Source organism: Micrasema longulum, unplaced genomic scaffold, assembly GCF_059751315.1.
Source record: "Micrasema longulum isolate JH-2025_06_02 unplaced genomic scaffold, ASM5975131v1 h1tg000281l, whole genome shotgun sequence".
Taxonomy (NCBI): domain Eukaryota; kingdom Metazoa; phylum Arthropoda; class Insecta; order Trichoptera; family Brachycentridae; genus Micrasema; species Micrasema longulum.
Window position 1 is genome coordinate 1,145,368 of NW_028277485.1, and position 21,065 is coordinate 1,166,432.

At 33.9% G+C, this 21,065-nt stretch overlaps 1 protein-coding gene across 9 annotated transcripts in view; it reads right to left on the bottom strand.

The window, feature by feature from the left end:
• trio (trio Rho guanine nucleotide exchange factor) overlaps positions 1-21,065 on the bottom strand; it is a 492,673-nt gene that overhangs the window by 3,050 nt on the left and 468,558 nt on the right. For 5 of the 9 annotated variants that reach the window (XM_088224402.1, XM_088224397.1, XM_088224403.1 and 2 more), the window contains 14 exons: positions 20,214-20,316; positions 19,329-19,508; positions 17,773-17,847; positions 16,816-16,902; positions 14,303-14,631; positions 11,446-11,638; positions 10,499-10,696; positions 9,792-9,989; positions 9,193-9,410; positions 6,753-6,939; positions 2,224-2,762; positions 1,628-1,864; positions 1,380-1,518; positions 252-479 (listed from right to left, as the gene is read on the bottom strand). In XM_088224402.1, coding sequence (XP_088080528.1) covers positions 252-479; positions 1,380-1,518; positions 1,628-1,864; positions 2,224-2,762; positions 6,753-6,939; positions 9,193-9,410; positions 9,792-9,989; positions 10,499-10,696; positions 11,446-11,638; positions 14,303-14,631; positions 16,816-16,902; positions 17,773-17,847; positions 19,329-19,508; positions 20,214-20,316 — 2,911 coding nt within the window. The remainder of the gene's footprint in view (positions 1-251; positions 480-1,379; positions 1,519-1,627; positions 1,865-2,223; positions 2,763-6,752; positions 6,940-9,192; positions 9,411-9,791; positions 9,990-10,498; positions 10,697-11,445; positions 11,639-14,302; positions 14,632-16,815; positions 16,903-17,772; positions 17,848-19,328; positions 19,509-20,213; positions 20,317-21,065) is intronic. The other 4 variants (XM_088224398.1, XM_088224400.1, XM_088224399.1 and 1 more) reach the window with 4 other exon arrangements.

The following is a 21,065-nucleotide window of genomic DNA, read 5'->3' on the forward strand; positions in this document are numbered from 1 at the left end:
TTCTCCGTAGTCGTAGGCTGAGAGGATCGAACGCCATATCACTCTTGCATACATACCTAGTTTTCTCTACATTCATACATGCACGCCCGCTGATTATTTGAAGTGACATGTCCATCTTCAAGTACTTGTTAAATTTGGTCATACCATGTATTTTTCAGTCTTCCTAGATTTCTGCATCCATCAACATTTGTATTTGAAATCTTTTTAGCCATTTTTTGATAAATTAAAACTTAAGTTTTATTGATTCTTACCCCACTGAGAAAAACATAAATCAGGACACCGAGTCCCCAAGCATCGGTGTATGGTCCTCTTGGTCGTCCTAATACAGCCTCAGGAGCTGAGAACTCCAGTTGGGCAGGTGCTGGTGGAAGAACTTCCCCTTCACCGGTAATCAAACCGGCTAAAGCGGCACAACCAAAGTCTATCAACTTCAACTGGACAGACCCTGAAGGTGCAATGTCTACCATAATGTTTTCAGGCTGAAATAAGTCACGAAAATTTATATTACTCACCAAAAATAATATTTTGGGCCATTTACATTTTTTTTTAATACTGGAAAAAGATCTGTCAATTCCATTTTTAACTTTGAGGTACTAAATTAATACAAATATTGTAGTTTTTCATCACCATTTAATAATGTTAATGCAATTACGTGATTAAAAATAAGAAGAAAAGAAAAACAGAAAAGATCTTATTAAATATATGACTTATATTGGTAAAATTAACCTCCATAAATATAAGATAATTTGGTTTAAGTCATATTGAGGAAATTTTCTAATATTTTATTTTATGTTTCATCTGTATTAAGATTTCATTGTAAAATCCCTTGGGTTTAATAAAATGATACTTATCACATTTATCAATTAAAAAGAACAACTGTGTTCCTCAGCAAAGCATAGGATCTTTTAAACTTTATAGTGTTTGATTGACTTTGTTTGAAAAACTGACCATTGAAGATTTTCCCTCAGTAAGAGCAGTGACCCTTATTTGTAAATGAAAAAGTTGCAAAAGAGCTTGAGAAAATAGATAGTAAGTAGCATGAAATTTTACCTTAGATTTATAAAAAATGCATATTGAAAACAAATATTAACATGCTTTCTGATTCTTATAATATAAAGTCTTTGATGTAATAAATTACAATAAAATATAACTGATAAAATGTTAATAGACAGATGACATTACGCTGGTAATATCTATTATTTAACAGTTTTTTACGCAAACATATCTTTTTAACATACTACAATAGAGATGGAGAAAGTTTTAGAGAAGGGAACATGGATATCTAGGTATTTACGGAGCTTATAACTTGTGGGCCACTTTACACACTGTGTAACATTTACTGTTCTGCCTATATTTGACAAATGAAATAAATGACTTACTTTGATATCAAGATGGGATATTTTGTTTTCGTGGAGCCACTCAAGCGCCGAAACTAGCTGTTTGGCGTAACTTGCTACCATTGCTTCAGTATACTCTTCCTTTTCAATCACATGGTTGAAAAGATGTGGGCCTCGAATTCTGTAATAAAAAAAAAGGTTCCATCAAATATTTCAAGGAAAGAAACAATGAATTGTTTGAATTTACCCACGACGGTGAAACCAATTTCGATGGATTCTTGTGTACTTACAGGTCCATAACGATAGTATCAGTCAAAGGGGCAGGAGCATTTCTGAAGATCGCCAATGCTCTGGGAAGTGCAGCATGCTGTGTTGATGCGAGCAGTCTGTATTCTCTCAACGCAGCCTCACTAGTACTTTGTTTCAGCAATACTTGTTTTAGGGCTACTCTTTGACCTGTGCCGCGGTCTTTAGCCAAGCGTACAACACATGATCTGCCCCTCCCTAACTCCTCCAATTCTTCATATCTGTAAAAAATGGTCGATTAATTGAATAGGAAAATTATTAAAATTAAATACCCAATAAAAAAATATGGGTCAGATTGCTATTTTGTCCTCTGACCGGAAGAATATTAATTATTACTTAAGAAATACAAAAAAGGTCTGCACCAAAACCAATTGTATTTTGGCATATGTACAAGCTGCTACATACATCATCCTAAGAAAGTGGTGGAGTATCCGTGTGCTAATATTTTGTGACATTTATATTTTTATACTTAATTGACTACTCGGCCACAATTTAACTGATATCATCTCTTTTCATTCAATAGTCTGGCAAGTTTAAAATACAAAATGAAAATATTATTCTATAGGCTAATTATTTTTACCTTCTTAGAAATTGTTGTCGCTCCCACAGGCGGGTGTCTTCAGGTACTAAGCCAGGTGGTCCAGACAGATCCGGTTTCGCATTGGTTTCAGGTATTTTTGCGATTCCATTTTCGGCAGATTCTATTCGAAGCTCACAAGAACTCTGCACTGAACCCAGATCATTAGAAATGGAGCATGTATACACCCCAGTATCTGATGTGTTACAATCACCGATGACAAGTCTCGCTACACCATCTTTTGATAAAGTGATGGAGTGTTTACCAGCATGTCTCAGTACTCTCGTTTCAGGGTAAGTTTTTCTCCAGAGGGCACTTGTGTGGCGCATCCCTCTTCGAAGGGAACATTGCAATACTGCGGTACCTCCAACGGGAATAGAGCAGTCAGTGAGTCTTTCATTTAGTTCCGGTGCACAAACTTCATTGATTCCACCATCTCCAGGGGAAACATCATTTGCTTTTTTGACAGCGAAACTCGATTTTCTGAAACGAAATCCCCATGGACGACGCGATCCTGCAGCACCATGTTCTTGGTCACTATGCTAAATAAAAAAACCTAAGTTTTATAAACCGCCCTTTAATTTATGCACTTTATTGAAATATTAGCATCTCCTTTTTTGAAAGGTTTGGAATGGTTTGCCATCACCTATCTACAAAACATGCATATGAAAATGTTCAATATAACTTCCGCTGGAAGGATTCAATGACTTTAATAAATAATTTGTCATGAGATAAAATGTTTTTTATTTATAATAATAATAAATAATCTTTGTAGCATTGTATTTTTATTGACAATTAAAAACATAACTTAACTAAGAGGTAAACTAAATTTAAGATTACGAAGCATGCATTTTAGATATATGTAGTGTTTTATTTTAAGTAAAATAATAAAGATAGTATTATAAATTCTATATACCAATAGCAATGATTAAAGGTTGAAATAATAAATACGCCGGTCATCTTACATGCGTTTACCCCCGCACACTGCCTATAATCAACGGAATCTCTTTCACACAAGCACCGGCTACAGAACAGCGTCTCTGTCTTCCTTGTTATGAGTTCTATCTTCGTGCTCTCTCTTATACAGATATATTGCTGTATTGGCGCCACATTCATTCTTCGCATTGCAAGGATAAATATTTTGTGTATTTAAAATCCTGTATATTTATACAAATTTTACTTTTTAAATCCAGTGTGAAAATGTCTATTTCAAGATTACAAAAAATACAACTTCTTCATTTAAAAAAAAAGATATATCAAGTCTCGTATCGTATGTAGACTAGTGTGACATCATACCCACACAGGGGTTAAGAAAGTTACTGCATTTTTTACATGAAAATTTGATCAGGCAGGAGGCTCCCACCAAAGTAGTTCTAAGGGATAAAAGGCATCACGTTTCAAACTTCCTGAACAAACCACTCATGGCAGTAGTATATTACAATGTCCCCTATACTCCCATAACCACACATCACAGTATATCTCTATAGTTTGTTATATGAAGGCAAGGAGTTGCACTTCCTAGTAAGACAAATTTCAGTGTTGAAACATCCGTTTTAAGTCAACCTTGTCAGGATAGAACCTGAAAACTCTAGCACGGTAGGCAGATGTGCTAACACCAGACTACGAGGCAGAAAATTAAAAATATTTCAACATTCAAATATGCTTACTATAAGAAAGTAGTGAGTTTAGGTTTGTTTTTAGATCCTGAGAAGAGGTTTTTTTTTTCACTTTTTGTAATGATAAAATTAGCAAGGCCACAGTCGACTATCCTGCCAGATCCTCACACAACAGTTAGAGCAGTCAGAAAGAATATACCTATTTCAGTAAACATTATCCTTATCCACAGTAAAAAGGCAAAAAATTAGCAACTGGCATTTAAAAAAAAAAACATAAATATATTTCTTTAAGGTTTCACAACTAGAAAAACAGTTTTTTTTTTAAATATTTTGTTTTTAAACCATAACAGCCAAGCGGGTCCAATTATAGTGGTGAATTACAGCACAGAACACCCAGGTTTGTGAAAAAATCACAATTCGTTTTTTGTGATCTAACCGGGAACCGAATCCAGAACCCTCCGTGCGTGAGGCAAGCGTCTTATCAATTACACGATGAAGGCCGTAAGAGTAGACCTACACTGCAATATTTCATTGTTATTGGACTAGTACCTAAAGCGTAAGACTGATCATCTTACTTTTATGTATTAAATTATTAAGACACGCTGCATTGTAGTACCAGTGCAGTGCCGAATGACAATGACAAATCTAATGTTTTTTACATTAAACATCAGTTTTATGATTATGAGTAAAATAGTTGATGTGTAAAGTGACCACGTAAGCCGAACCTCATAAGCCCTGTAAATGAATAGACCTCTATATTTATTTCTTGAAAAAGTTCTCCATGTCAAGCAGGAGCAATATTCAAGGTAGACTATGATTTTTATCCTGAGATGGCTCTTGCAACGGCAGCCAAAATGTCGGAATGAACTGACTTCACACAGTATTACCCAAAAAAGACGATACATTGCTGTCCATGACCACTGTACTTTCAATAAAATAGTTGTTTGAGATTAACTACACTATTTATATTTTGTTAGCAACTGTACAAATTCAGTAACAAATAACCATCTGCCCTTCTTTGTCAGCAGAAATCATATTAATATTCATGGAATTCAGAGAGCAAATAAAAATGATATCCAGGTCTTTATGTTAATAACTACAAATATATACCAATTATTTTAAACATATTTATATGGAGCTTTAGACTGATCACCTTACCTTCTTGTAATAGACGATCGAGATACAATGCATTTTGTTTAACAATGCAAACCCCTATGCATCACCGTGTGAAGCTAAGGGTTTGATGATAATGATGTATGTATAAAATTATATGAAAAGATGAAATAATTATTGAACTGTTTTTGATATATTATATTATTATTTTAGTTGGATAATTTTTAAAGCGGCATTTTTGTGAAAATCACCTCTAGGGCGCTATACAATAAATAAATATCCCAGCACGTTTAGCAGCTACAGAGCGCATAGACGATTGGGATTCTAGTTCCCGGTTTCCAATTAAGATCTATCTCAATTATAACATGTTGGAACTTGATTACAGCAAATCTTTCAGCCACAGAGCACACAGATGGTACGAAATCTAGCCCCCATTTACAATTTTTTTAATTGACAATGAAGTTTAGTGTAAAAGTGAAATTTCAAAAAGTAAATTTCAAAACAATAAATAATAATATCAGTGTTCGGGAATCTAGTAAAATTATCAAGTATAAAATACAAGTATATGTTACCGACTCCATAATCATATATAATATTTGACTACGAACTATGTAAAAGACAGGGGGAGATATAAAGTTTTTCTTTATGTTCTGTCAAAATTAAGAATGTAAATCTATAGGTTAAATATAACTGGAAATGTGGATTAGTGAGCCTCGAGGTCTACCGATTGGCATACTATGCCAGAAGCTCTCCGGTTTGATTCCCGGCAAAGTCATGATTATGCGTTCATGTATATTAAATATGACTGCTGATTTGCTGCGATTGAGGTTTTAATGCACCACTATATGTTCCTATACATCACTGTATGCGGATAGGGGAAAAATAATGAAGAAGATATAAAAAGTATTTTAGCCGTGAAAAGAAAAAAATCATACGAAGAAAGAACTATGGTGGAAAACCAGATGCAATAAATGTACCTGCATATTAATTAGCTGTTTTTATGTAAAAATTGATGAATTCCAAATGACAGTTTGAGCCAAAACCATTTCCACATGCATTTTCCATTAGAATGTCTGAATTGTTTTTAATTTGCTAAATACGTTAGCAACTCAAAAAAAGTTAGGGTTCATGTCATTTAGCATTGATTTTCACAGTACATTATAAATAAGACTTAATGAGGAAGTTTAGTGCTAAGGGAATTTCGATACAAAAAAGGTTTTCTTAAGCATTATAAAAATTAGAGCATTAAATTGTGCTGTGAAGTTTCTTGAAAATGTATGTAAAACAATGTTTTCAAATTAAAACTATTTTGAACGACGTCACTAGTTCTTCTGAATCAACCAATATTGTGATAGATTTTCGGTTTACGGGAAGCCAATTCACCAATGAGCAGAACTCACCGAGGAGAACTTATAACATCACACGCGGGGTAATTTCAAAATTACAAAACTTTAAAAGATCATAGCGCTGATAATACGATAAATACTTTCTTTATTTTTGGGCTTAGTTTGACAGTCTACTGACAAATAAAAAGAAACCACTGAACTTCCTCATTATGTATCGGGATGGTACCTAGTATTTTGCTAAAGTTTATTTTCACCAAACAATGCAATTTTGTTATTCAATAAACATTTTAAAATGATGTAATATGGATAACCATTTCTTAAAAACATGTGTTAATTATAAGGAAAAGTTAACGGTTGATTAGTCCGTTCCTCATGCAGTGTTAGATAGATCCAGGCCAGAGTGAGAAGAGAAGAACGCGTCACCAAATGACACCCACTTGTGCGTGTATTCACTTACCAAAACCTCACTATTTGTTTCAGACCATCGACGCTGCGAAGAGCTTTCAATATCTTGGTTCTTAGCGAGAGTCGGAGACGTTGGAGAAGGAATGTTAATAGTATTGGCCTTCGTATGGGGCCGGGTCACTCGAGGGACAGCGGACTCACCGTCCACTTTACTATCTCGAGCCTCCTCTTTCCATCTGCTTAATCAGGTCATAACAAAATAAATAAATAATTAAAAACCAAATAACACAGGATGGGGTTAAACTGAAAAAGCATTTCCATTGTTCACTTTATTTCAATGTAAGTAACATCATATTTATAACACATTCCCAATTACTTGCATACTCTTCCATCATTAATAATATACATGTATGTGTTAATACATTGGTACATTGATACAATCCTCAATAAATAAACTTAAAAAAGAAACATTAATAGTAAAACCATGGCTGTTTGTATATAACAGCTCTGTTAAAATATAAAAACTAAGAGTATTATCCAACACAAATTTTAACATTGAAAAATAATCCATCATTCCAAAACCGACACAGGTATTCCACACAAATGGAAAATCTGTCGCACATTTGGAAGCTAATTCTTATTAAATTAAATATCTATTTAGCATTTAATACACGGGACATGGATCGGATTACATTTTAAGTTTATCGAAAGCTAAAAAAACAAAGTGAAATTAATTTACAATTGATGGAAGTATTTCCTATTCCGTTTATCCAAAACCGCTGTGCAATTTCACTAGGAATTTATTAAAAGACATCGCATAAAGCAATGAGTGCTCTTATTTACAGAATTGAATAATCCTAGCACGCAAATGTTGGTAGAATTTCATTTAATTTTCTGTAAAATCAATTTACAAAGTTAAATATCAAATAAGAAGGGTTAATTATTTTATAAAACAAGGAAATTACTTTGGTATAATCTTATAATACTTCAAATGGAATAAATACCTTGTCATTGGTCCATAATGTACAATTTATATTTAAAACATGATTTGGTATAATATTAAGAAACATAATGAAAAGAGGCTCGAAAGTTAATAAATACGAATCATTAAAAAATGTACTCATCTCCCTTTATTGAAATTCAAGGACTAATCAACACATAATATTACAGAGATATCAATCAATAATATTATTACATTCTGACATATAATTATCAAAGTAAATATTCAATAGGAAGAGAGTTAAACAAAAGAAAACCAACACCATTCTCCACAAAAATTATTATTAAATATATCATACAAATATTATGAGAAATAAATAAATTAAAAACTGTTAATAATAATTGTGCATGACAAAAGTATTAGTAATAATGATTCAAGATAATTTATTAAACAACAGAAAAACGTATTAAATGTAAACATTAAGCTTCCAAATATTATGATCCTGTTGGAAACCTTTGTCTATTTCATATAAATATGCTGCCGTCCGATAAAATTAACATACGGCAAGTATAAACTAATGTGTTTAAAGTTAAATTGTGAAAATGCAAAGTATATGAAGTAGGTATACAATAAAAAGAACTTTAATTATAAAACTAATATTTATAAGTAGTAAAATATCAAATCTTTTAGCTCAGTCAAGTCAAATCATCATCGCATAGCGCCTTTTTATTACACACAATATATGTTTTAATTCTAACAGTTACAATCTACTCACTAAGATTAATGTTACCGTAAAATGGAGTATATAATATACATTGAGTGGTAAACTGTTAATGGACAAACACTAATCTTTATTTAATTAACAGTGAACAGTTAACACAAAAAGCAAAGTGCGATCCCATGTCGGGAAACCCCTCAAGGATCAAGAAATCTAGATATTATTAGATTTTTCATCTACGTTAAATATATATGCTATGAAATTCTGTTCTGAATGGATAATCTTTAGCTGAGACCGAAGCATGTGTTAAGGAGAAGAGTCGATAGGGTACATTTATAATCTACGTTTACATCAATATAGTATGTATAGTATACACAGAGTTAATACATGCAGTCAAAGAAGTTAATGAACTAAATTTACACACATTACGATTATTAGCAATTATAGAGATATTCAAGGATAGTAAGTAGCAAGAGTGGTAAATAATAGTGATGCTCAAATTTAACTAGACCACAAACGCACTGGATAGACAATGGAGCAAACTGCGAAAATATTAAAGGTTTTTACAGATCGAGAAAATCTCCGTGGTCCACATTTACTGTTCCAAATAGAATATTGATAGATGTCATCGGCTTTCGTCCAAAATGCCAATGTTAGAGTTAAGTGAAAAAATAATTTATTTTTTTATTTTAGGGATTACTTTTAATGTACAATCAGTTCATGCAGTCCTGTTGGGTCTGTGACTTCCCTGAAGAAAACCTTGCCATAATAGTGGGAGAAAAGAGAGGGTTATGCGATGATACAGATTAGTAAAGGTTATGTCTGCAGACTCACGCGGAGGCGTCGCGGGTCAGCTCCTTCTGGTAGGCAATCGGACTCTGGATTGCCTTCAGAAACTCCCTTTGGCTCTTGAGAATGGATTTCAGAGTAATCAGCCACTCCTTGAGCGTGTCCATGGAAGCGATGATGTGGATTCCCAGAGGCGGGGCACAAGCATCCACGGAGCGAAGCACGATCCCGAAATCATCTTCCACCAGGCTCATATTGTTAACCTATCATCAAAACAATATATTGACTTTGCTTTCGGTCATTAAAGAAAATATTAAAATCATTTACACTAATACAATACAACTCATACATATTAGCCAATAAATAAAAATAGTTTCTTTTTGGAATACCTGATCTACAAAAATGTAATAAATCGCGTATCAGAAAAATACAAACATATTTTCCCAATTATTCTTCCAATAACATTATGCGCTTGTTACACTACTGTTATATTTTAAAAAATCACAGTAATAAAAATGTAAAAAACATAATCGCCAAAAGCATACTAACAAGGAAACAATGCGCATATAATTTTAAATCGCAACATGTGTAGTTTTTATTCAAACGCTTTTTCACTAAAACATGAAAGTAAAACAGATATTTACCGGCAGATGAATCTTGTAGTTGTAAGACGGGCTTGTAAATTGGGTTTTCTTCCCAAAAGCTTCAGAGAAGATGACACTGTGTTCAAACAAAAACACATGCAGCTCACGCGGCTTACTCGGGGGAACCTCAGGAAGCGAAACGTCAGTGCAGATCAGCGGGCCGTGCAGAAGCAGCTTGCCCTGAGCGGTTATTTTACCCTGGAAAAAAAATGCACAGTGAAACTTAAAAATTGTATAAAATTAATATCAACTTAAAAATCAGTCCACATCAAGTGTAGAAGAAAGTATGATCTAAACAAGACAAGATATCTTTAGTTAAATTATTACTTAGAAAAATATAAATATTTAAAAACAACATTTAATTAATGTGATCTCAACAGGAATTGAGCCCAGAATTTTAAGAGGTAATCACCATTAATGTCAAATTATTAATATATTTGGAGTAAATCATGAGCAGGTAATTTTAGAATTATGGGAAGTTAATATAGTCGGTTGACAGGTAAAACTCACTAAGATTTATCACCAAGTTCTATATTCTTCGACAATCTCTTGCATGAAAAAATCACAAAGTCAATTATGCGATCCAAAACAGCTGTTTATCATTGTAGAATTTCACTCACTACAGTTTTGCAAGAGATATTACCATAAATCTGTACTTAATGAGTTTTACCTGTCAATTGATGATATTATTAATAAATTGAACTAACATCAAAACCCTGCAGACGACCAACATCCATCATGTCGTTAGCTTCCTTAGGCACGCGAGACATGATAGCCACAGCTTGGCGGAGAGCGTGCAGATCAGCGGCGTTGCATCCGGCCCTCTCCGAGTGGCGCAGGACATCTCGCACCAGAAGATGGTACTTCTGGATGCGTTGAACCGGTTTTATTAACAGGTCGCTCAGCTAAAATTGTGTAAAATAACTGTTAAGATAGTTAGATAAAACAAACAAACCATTACACCGTTTCCACATAGGGGTAGGCAGAGAGGATAGAGTGCCAGATCACTGTCTTTGCGAACAGACCTCGCTTTTTTAACATTCATAAATCTTCACATACACGCGCACCGATAATTCCGACATTTGATACATGCATCTTCAAATATTCATTTCTTTGAATTCAAACAGTCTCATTGTTCTAAATTGCAATTCTTCTTTATTGTTTTCTTCCTTATATTTATATATCTTTAACTTTTTTTTAAAAAGTTTAATAATTTTTTTATATTTTAATTTATATGTTGAGAAAAAACCTTATAGGCAAATATAAAATGGATGTCATGTGTACAGATGCGATATCCAAACAAAGTTCAGACTGCCATGTGCATGCTCATTCTAATATTTTATTACATTTCTTATAATTTTACTTTATTGAAATTTTAATTACTAAATATAATAGATTTCGTTGCATTCATAGATCCTACAATAATAGATGCTACTAATTTCTCAAATAAAAAAAAAAGATAAATAATATCACAATACTGATATATACGTTTTCATTTTAATATATTTTATAAATAGGATATGATGTTTGGAGGCTGATCGTAGTGGATTTGACAGGTAAATTTGGCCAATGATTCCTCTCTGCTGGAAAGGTATTGAGTTGACATTCGGGACATTAAAGCATGCTTGGTCAAAAATGAGTTTTCAATAATTACCAGAAGCTTGTGATCAATCACTTGACGAAGAAATTCGAAGTAACCTCCGATGTATTCAGACACAATGCAGTCTGATACGGGCTTGTTTTGGCAGTACACAATGTACATGTGCAACTTGCGTTCGCTCCGACGGAACAGAGGTCCCAGAGCTTCTGGCTGCGACAGGCAGTGACGCAGTTCTCCCAACAGGACACTTGAATAAAGGAAATAAAATCACGTTAATCAACCTACTTCTCGACTGTGTTTTGAAAAAGGAAGGAAGCGTTGAGGATCATCGATCGTCCCAACATATTTTAGAAGAACATATATGCGGTAAGTTAACCAATTAAGACCTAAAAATCAAGGAAATATCACACATTAAATACGCAGAATACATTAGGTTAACAAATTTGCAATATTCTTTCAACAAAACACAGTCGATTACTAAAATTTTATGATTCAATGTACTTAGAATTACAGAAGCCTCCTAATAAAACATGAATAGTGAAAAGATTCCGGAGAGATTTACTTAGTAGTTTTATTTTTTTAAATACCCAGATAGTAATTTTAAGAACTCCTTCATATATGTCAAAATTATTTATATCCTGAAAATATTCATTTGCCATCACTGTCGGGAATGCTTTTAATTTCATGTTCTAAACAGAATTCAAAAATAAAATACACATAGATATTGAAACCTTATTCCATTGGTGACAATTTAAAAAAAAAAAAAATATATGTGTAGTCTCATATTTGAAATCATTTCAGGGAATACTTGCTGAAAAATAGAAAAAAATATATATTACCTCAAATCATTGCTTGAAAATTAAGTTTTTTGTTTAATACCATATTTTATTAAGTTATTGAATCACAATTACATATTAAACATCGCATTACATAATTCGCAAATATGAATTTCAGAAATCAGTCAACATTTTACATAAATTTCGTATTTATTTGATTTCAAGCAGATAGATAGCAAAATATGCCAATTTGGCCATTCATAAAAAGGAGGAAGTGAATAAAATATCTGTTTATATAATGCTTATGGGTTATAAAAGTAAGGCTGAAAGAAATGTATCGCACAAAGTAAAACATCAATGCAACATTGGTAAAATAAAGGGTAAGACAATAAGAGGCGCATGATATTTTTCAATAAAGCTCAAATAGTTTGGATATTTCCAAGTTTATAGGCATCAATATAAAGTATAGACATAGGAATAATGTGTGGAACACAATATCGCTCAAATGCTCTACTCGGCTTCTCTGGCATGACACCATCCTTTTTTTCAAATTTTCTTAGAAAATTTGACATAATTGAGGTTCATTCTCACCAATATGCCAGATTATCTCGTTTTTTGACCTGGAATTGTTACAGGCTTATTGGTATAGACATTTGATTCCAAAAAGGCTCAAAGAAAAAAGTTCAGCGGTGTCAGATCGCAGATCTTGGCGGCCAATTGATGTCTCCATTTCAAGAGATAACCTGACCTCCGTACTTAGATTGCAGTAGCGCCGTTGTTTCATTCACCATGTGGCAGGAGGCACTGTCTTGTTAAAACCAAATGGTTGGCATCTAAATGCAATTTAGGCATTAATCGCTTAATCGCTAAGCCAGCCCCATTTTTAAAAAAAGATCTGTTGAATGCGTGACTATTTGTGAATGTAAAGGTTAATCGATAATCTCTGTTGGATTTTCAGCTGCTTAAGTGCGACAGTTCTCCTTATTAAGTAATCAATTGAGGTGGAAATGTGCCTCATCGCTGAAGATTATTTTCTTTGAAAAATCAGCATTAACTTTTGAGATCCTCCAGCAACCAATTGGTGAGTGCACAGTGCTGTTTATCTCTCATTTTTTAATTTTTTTTATGTATCTAGATATAATTTGTCAAACACAATGTTTCATAATTTGACAGACAAAAAATGGAGCACAATTAAAATCGTACACCTCTTATGAGACACCCTATATATTCACATTATTTATAAATATCTAAAAAAACACGTTTCTCATTCGAAAATACTAACTTGGGACACTGTAGTGCTTAATAAATACAAAAAGATAAGACGCTTTCTGAAATACAAGTATGATTTTTTTTTGATAAGATAGTCAGACAAGAATGTTTGTGAAAGAGTGACCATACCAGGAAATGAGTTCATAATTACAGGATTTGGTAAAGGACATTGAACTAAAGACTCAAAACCACCTTATTGATCTGTAGGTAGTTTGTATTCCAAAGGAATATTTTAGTTTTAAAATTTCTAGCGCAACAGACAGAGAATCCACAAGGACTTGTAAACATAATGTTCACACAACATTTGCAGATGGTTGGCTTTTGATCACCCTCAATGCTCATCTTTTAAATTCTAATTAATAATTTAAATAAAGTGATGAAATCCCCGATTCAACCCTGATGGCGGATGCTGAAAAGTGATTTAAAATGACAGACAAGAGTGTAAACGAAACACAGCACCCTGAAAAACTTATTGTGCATATGAATGGCCTTAAAAATCTAAGAAATTCATAGGGCACTGCGTTAGTAAACCAAATGCAGGGTATTTTGATAATCTGTAACATGAAGGTAAAGTAATCAGTCTTACACTTCATGTCAGTCCAGAAACATTGAAATATTGCAGTTTAAACTACCTTTAAAATCACTATTCCACCTCCCCCTGCCAGGAATAGAACCCAGGACCTCACAAATGGTAGGTGAACGCGCCAACTACTATTCAACGAGGCGGACTTATCTCTACCTACCTTACCTGAGAGCAGCCACCGAGTCGAAAATACTCGTCCAGGATTCTGGTTCTATTTCATAGACACAGAGATATACAAAATATAAGTTAAGTAATTATAAATATTTATTTAATGAATACTAACTTCTTATGCCACTCGTATATGGCCTCGATGTTAGAGAACACCATCTTGTCCTTTCCAGAACGCAGCGCTTCGGGCATCGCAATGGGGCAATTCGGGTCCCTCATCAAGCGAAGATATCCCTCGCAGACCAGCCTCAGATCAGCCACGTACTTTTCCTCTGTATCCACCAGCTCACGCATCACATAGTCTCTCTTGCGACGAGCGCTCTCGGCAGAGTCCACTCCATCGTCCATTAAAACAGTTCCCTCTTCGGGCATAGTAGAGGAGCAACCGACTTCAGCAAGGGCCATCCTGGCAGACTCCGAGCCACTGTTGTTATTGTGAAGCTCCTGTAACATTATCAACAGCAACTTTAAAAAAAAAAGTATAACAGTAAGTCGAGCATGAAATCAGTAATGCGTAATGCGACCTAAGATTAAAAAAACCAGCGCAATCAATAAATAACACATTTTTAACAATTTACATAAATGAATTATTAATTAAATCCTTTATTGTTGCTTATCAAACATGACATGTACCTGGAAATAAAATTAAAATATCTCTGATACAATTTGAATGTTAAAAAGTGATGTAATAATGATGATACTTTTTATTTTAATAAAAGTTAATTTAATGATTGATAATTTATTATGTTAGCCCAAAACAACTCAATAATAAATAAAAAAGGGGATGGAAAAGAAAGAAAGCTGATAAATAGAAGAATAATTGTAAATTAAAAAAATCATTACTAACTGGAATCACGTAAATCAATAGCAACAGTGGGTAGGTTCCCCTTTATTACAAAATTTAGGAGTATTTTTTTTCATTCTAAAAATTATAACCTGTAACCATGCAAGATTTTGTATATATAAAATACTAATTACTGAATTACGATGTAATATCATTAAAATATATACATATATAACTAGCTTTAAAAAAAATAAATATTCAACGCTACAAAAACAAAAATAATCTAAAAGGGTTAAACATGCAATAAATTTATTAAAAGAAAAAACAGACTAGTAAGGAAAGTAAATAAATGAACAGTTTTATAGAAAAATATAATGAGTGAGAAAATTTCACTCGTAAAATTTTTGCAAATGTACACCACTTGGTCCTAAAAAATATTGTGTAAGTTATGCCTATTGGTGATAATTATTGTGTAATTACCAAAATATTACTTCTACCGTAAGTAATCATTTGTCAAAGTATAATAAATAATATTAAGATACTTACATACTCGTATTTAAGCAGTTAATAAAAGTCAAATATTATAATGATTATCAAAATCTATCACCAGCACCTGAGTGTAATCATGCATAAAAAATACCAGTGTTATGAAGCTGTAGAAGCTTACATAGCCTTGTATATATACGTGAAATATGCACACCTTGTAATTCTAAGAAAAAAAAGAAATATATTTTTTTCAACTATAAAAAAATATTACACCATTAAATGAAGTAATAAACATCTTGATTGTTTAGTTCATTATTCATCTACAAATTTCAAGTTTACAGAAAGTGATGTATTCAAATGTCACCAAAAACCGAATATTGTTGAGTTGTGACTGAAATTGATCCATTTTATCAACACCTAGATGCCCAGTGGTTAAAGTGTCTGCTTTAGTAGTACCACATTTAGACAAGATAACCCACTCAATATAATTTTTTTTTGGCATTCAAATTTTTTGGTAGCATTTAAGAATTTATATAACTGCATTTTCGGACTTGTCAGGCTAATTAACTAGAGCAAGCGTGTCAAACTCACGGCCCTTGACGATTAATTGTACGGGACGCCACGGTGGACCCAGCCAATATACAGTCAAAAATCACAACTGAGCCTTATTTCCTTTCAAGCCGCGTGGCATGAAAGAAAATAAGTCTCCCGTCGGATCCAGAATTACTGACATTCCCGCTGGGTCAATTTCAAAAGTAATCACTGCAAACTAAATTTCTCCAAAGCAGGAAAGATAGAAGCAGAGAAAAGATATCAAGTGTAAAGCTAGGGTTTCCTAGGACAGCGGTGCCCGTATTTTAACGGCCGTAGTGAACAGTGATGCGGTTGACAGCCGTCGTAACGGTGACTAGAAAGTGGTTTCCTATAAAAATAGTGTTGATAACACCGTTAAAAAATAAAACCACTCTCTAGTCACCACTACGACGGCTGCCTACCGCATCACCGTTCATTACGGCTGTTAAGATACGGGCACCGCTGTCCTAGGAAACCCTAGCTTAAGTAAAAATATAATAATACTTTTCATGTTCTGGTTTATTATACTACCTACATATCTATAGTTTTCAAAATAAACCGATGTATCTATAAAATTGTAGAAGTTTTGCTCATCATTTTTGCAGCTCGCATAAACTAAAACCTTCAACATTTGGCCCATATCAGCCTTCGAATTTGACACACCTTAACTAGAGGATCGATATCTCAAGCCTTACCGAATGACAAGGAATACATATTTCATACGTTTTGTCGATTAGTAAGTTAGGCTAATGTACACAAAGCAAGCTATAAACTATGAGTCGAACCATTTTCTCTTTGACAAATTGTTCAATCTCAGCCAAGTAAGCTGAAGAATTTCCGCTGTCCACAGATTTGAGGGAGAGTGCTGAAGTCTGAAAGGCCCGCGTATAACAACATCAGAAGAATTCCTTAAACACTAGTTTACTATAGTTACCAAAGTCAGAAATGTTAATATTGAAAAAAAAAAATGAAGATTAGTGAGTATGTTAATCACCGATCCGACCCATTAGAACTTAACGACCACTGTACTTTGAGTCATTCTCTGTAACTCATGATGCTGTAATGAGGAAGTCTAGTTTTTTTTTAATATTTAAAAATATGTACCATTTAACCAAGCAAAACATGGTTTTCTTTTTGTTGTGATAATTTGAAAGAGTTTCAGGTTTTTCAAATATTTTTATTTTTAAAATCCCCGGTGAAAGTTGGTGATGTCATACAATACAGAATACTGGTAAATTTAATGTAATCTACGGATGTGCTGCTAATTAAATGAGAATCAGTAAACGGAACTGACAAAAACAGATCACAACATACATATACGTTCAACTATCACTTCATTGGGTAATAAAATTTGATTGACGAAGTTAAGAATGTCGAATACTATTACATTGCATTCTGTGGCTATTACAGTCCATTATGATTGGCCAAATAATAGGAGGAAAGTTATGACAATATGAAATGTGCATTTGAACGTTTTTTGTATTATCATGTCCGAGAAAACATGTTTAAAATGGTATATGGGTAGAATAAAACTTCCTCATTATAATGAATCAACTAGTGTCACAGATAACAGAAAATGCTTCAGAATATACAAGTTCCCCATTGAAAATGTAATCAAGATAATGCATATTTTAATTTTCGATAAAGATGAAGGAAAGATTTAAATGTTTAAGTGAGATTTGAAAACCAGGAATTTAGTAAAAATGTAAAATTATAAAAACATATTGAAGGAAATAGTGTACCCTGTTGGCTTGCGAAGTCATGACTGGCATGTTCAACGTAGATGTTACCGGCACAGGCTGGAGTAGTGGAGGGTCCTTGGAATCCAAAGTAAACACAACATTGATGATGATGACGAATGATGATAAGTTATCATTGATAACATAAAACATTTACAAATTACAATCCTTTCCATAAACACTACATAATCAGAACTTCCAAAGTGGTTTTATGTATCGGGAACTATTACACTACCAATATAATCTCATGATCCACCACTATCCTGGCCATATTGAAGTCAGAATCTGTGTTGACATACTAGAACCACAATCAATATTGATGGTGTAATAATCCCTCGATAGATTTATCAACTGTTTTTTGTTAGAATTGCTTTAAAATGACTTTGAACTTTTGAGTTTTTGAATTAATTTAAAAAAAAGGAATATTTGCCTTCTTATGATTAACCCAAATATTTCAATTTTGGGGGCCATTTTCAACGAGTTGTAAATAAGTCACTATTAGAAAAAGCGAGCCAAGTTGTGGTAGAGCGGGGTGTGAACCTCGGACCTCCGATCCGAGAGTCCGCGACACTAGCCACGGGACCGCAATCCAGTTTAGATATTTTAATTTTATTTTGACAAGCGACCGAGTTTCATTTAATCCTAACCGACATCATCAGACTGCCACAGCGTACTTTCATAAATTTCAGTAGCCATTTTCTCTCTCAATCCAAACATAAATTACCATGAAAATTCTGATGACAAATATCAAATACATGAACATTCATATTAAATGAAACATAAATTTCTTTATAGTGAGACATGAAGGATGTTTTTATGATAATAATAATAATAACTACAATATATTATTAACATGTCATTAATAAACTGTGTTTAATAAGTCGCTCCTCTACAAAAAATATTTTACAATACACAAAAGATGTGTATTTTATTCAATACAATGCATTGTTAAACTGGTTTTCAATGAAACATATATTTAAACAGCTGAGCTGTGCGATAATGAGTTCTTACTCATGGTTTATAAATGAATTTGACATTAAAAATACATTTGAAAACAAAGCAAATTTGTAAACAGGTCAAAATTAAGACATAAATACATCATCTTGTGTGCATCAAATTTTGGCCAAGTGAAGCAATGACTTAGACATTGGTTTCTCGCATGGGGGGTTTCAGGTTTGATTTGCAGTTTTTTTTATTTTTAAAAACATGGATTATTGTTATGAAGCCTGGGTGTTGTTTGCCGGGGCTGTAATCCTGTCAAACCTTTAGTTTTTCCGTTAGATGGTCAAAGACAAGTTTTTTTTTTAGTTATCTGACCACACTGTTTAGTTGAAATATAAATGAATTAGTTAATACAATCAGAGGTTATTTTGTGGCTAACAAGATCCAACTAGATCAAAACTGCTCTTGAAAAAATTAAACCAGTTTCATTAGAATAAATATTGGAAGCTTTGAATTTGGATTAAATATCAAATATAGACATTGTAAAATAATTTTTGATTTCAATATGAGAGCGACTTTTCATACACTTCACTCTGAAGTAAAGAATTCTGTTTTACCTGGATGGGCTTCATCGGTGGTGGGATTTCTACTGGAGCCTCGTCTTCCTGCTCCTCAGGACCGGCTCCGGGAGTGGCAAGGCCACGTCGTGCAGACCCTGCGGCCAGGATCTCCTCCAGGTCGGAAACGTGCTCCTCGGCTTCGGTCACACTAGAGCGTCCAGCTTCAGTAAGCGGCAACTAGGAAGTGTATTCATCATTAGGAAGTGCAAGTGATTATCTGCCTCTAAAGAAAAATGAAGCCTATGATTTCATGTACGCGCGGCGATTATCCGACTTTTGACATGTCCATCTTGAAGTGTTTGTTGGATTTGGTCATGCCACGTCATTCTCGGTCTACCTTTTTGCGATTTCTGCGTCCATCATCATTTGCCATGACAACATAAATCATTTACAAAAGACAATCCTTTCCATAAGCACTGCATAATCAGAAGTTTCAAAGTGTTTTTACTCGTATGTGTTAAGAACTTTTATACTATAAATATAATCACATAATCGTGCAAAGGGTGCTGCATTTGTACACCGATCGCAGCGTATCTTGATTAATACATGAAGATAAGGTGATCAGTCTTACGCTTCAGGTAGCAGTCCGGGGACAGTGACATACTGCAGTGTAAAACCACCTTATAAATAAATGTTTCATTGACCCGGAATCGAATTCAGGACTTCAAGCGTGGTAGGCGAGTGCGCCAAGCACTACACAACGTAGCGGATTTATCCACTCGCTCTATTTTATCGGCAGTTTTACCTGAGAGCAGCCATCGCATCGGGTCGAAAGCACTCGTCTAAGATTCCGGTTCCATTTCACAGACATAACCGTATTTTTCATCTGCTCAGACAGACAAAATAAAATAAACAAATAAATAAAATATGACTTGGACATACCTTGAATCGCTTATCAGACGCGGTCTTCTTCAGCGGCGGCGGAGTCACCTTATCCACCTTCCCCTGAGACAGCTTCCTTAGGGGTGGGGGCAGCCACTTGCGGCTAGAACAAAGAAGTATAATAATTAACGAGAAAGTTCAGTGCTATGGGAAATTGGACATAAAAACTGTTTTCTTACACGCGGTAAGAATTGGAGCATTTAGGTGTGCGGCAAAGTTTCTATAAAACTAATGAAAAAAAAATGAACTACTTTAAATGACGTCAGAAGTTCTTCATCAACCAACGATAGAGTTTTGTGATAGATTTTCGGTTTCCGGGAAGCCAATTCACCATTCAGGACAATTTAACGAAGAGAACCGGTGACGTTACGCGCGGAGGTAATTAAACAATTACAAAACTTTCAAAAAATCGTAGCGATGATAATACGGTATATAAAAATAAAAAATAATGCTTTTGGGCCAGTTTAATAGTCTATTAACAAATAAAAACTCCAGAACTTCCTTAATTGCATGATAAAGAATGTTTGTTTCTTGTATCAAGGGCGTCAAAGTAATTTATTAAATTGATATAGGTTACAATACTGGAAATTATCGCCCTCGTGGCGTACTGGTCAGCGCGTTTGCCTACCATGCAAGAGGTCTTGTGTTTGATTTCCAACATGGTTTACATGAAATAGGTGTTTTCACACTCGAGTAGGGGAGATCGAAGAGGGTTGTAACAGAGGAGAGTTGTAACAATGGCGATTTCAAGAAATCTATGATCGATAGAGAATTGGCAACATCGCGCACTTATTGCTTTTTTGATGCGCCACATGATGGAGCTGGCAATAGCAGTCTACAGGGAGTGGTTGG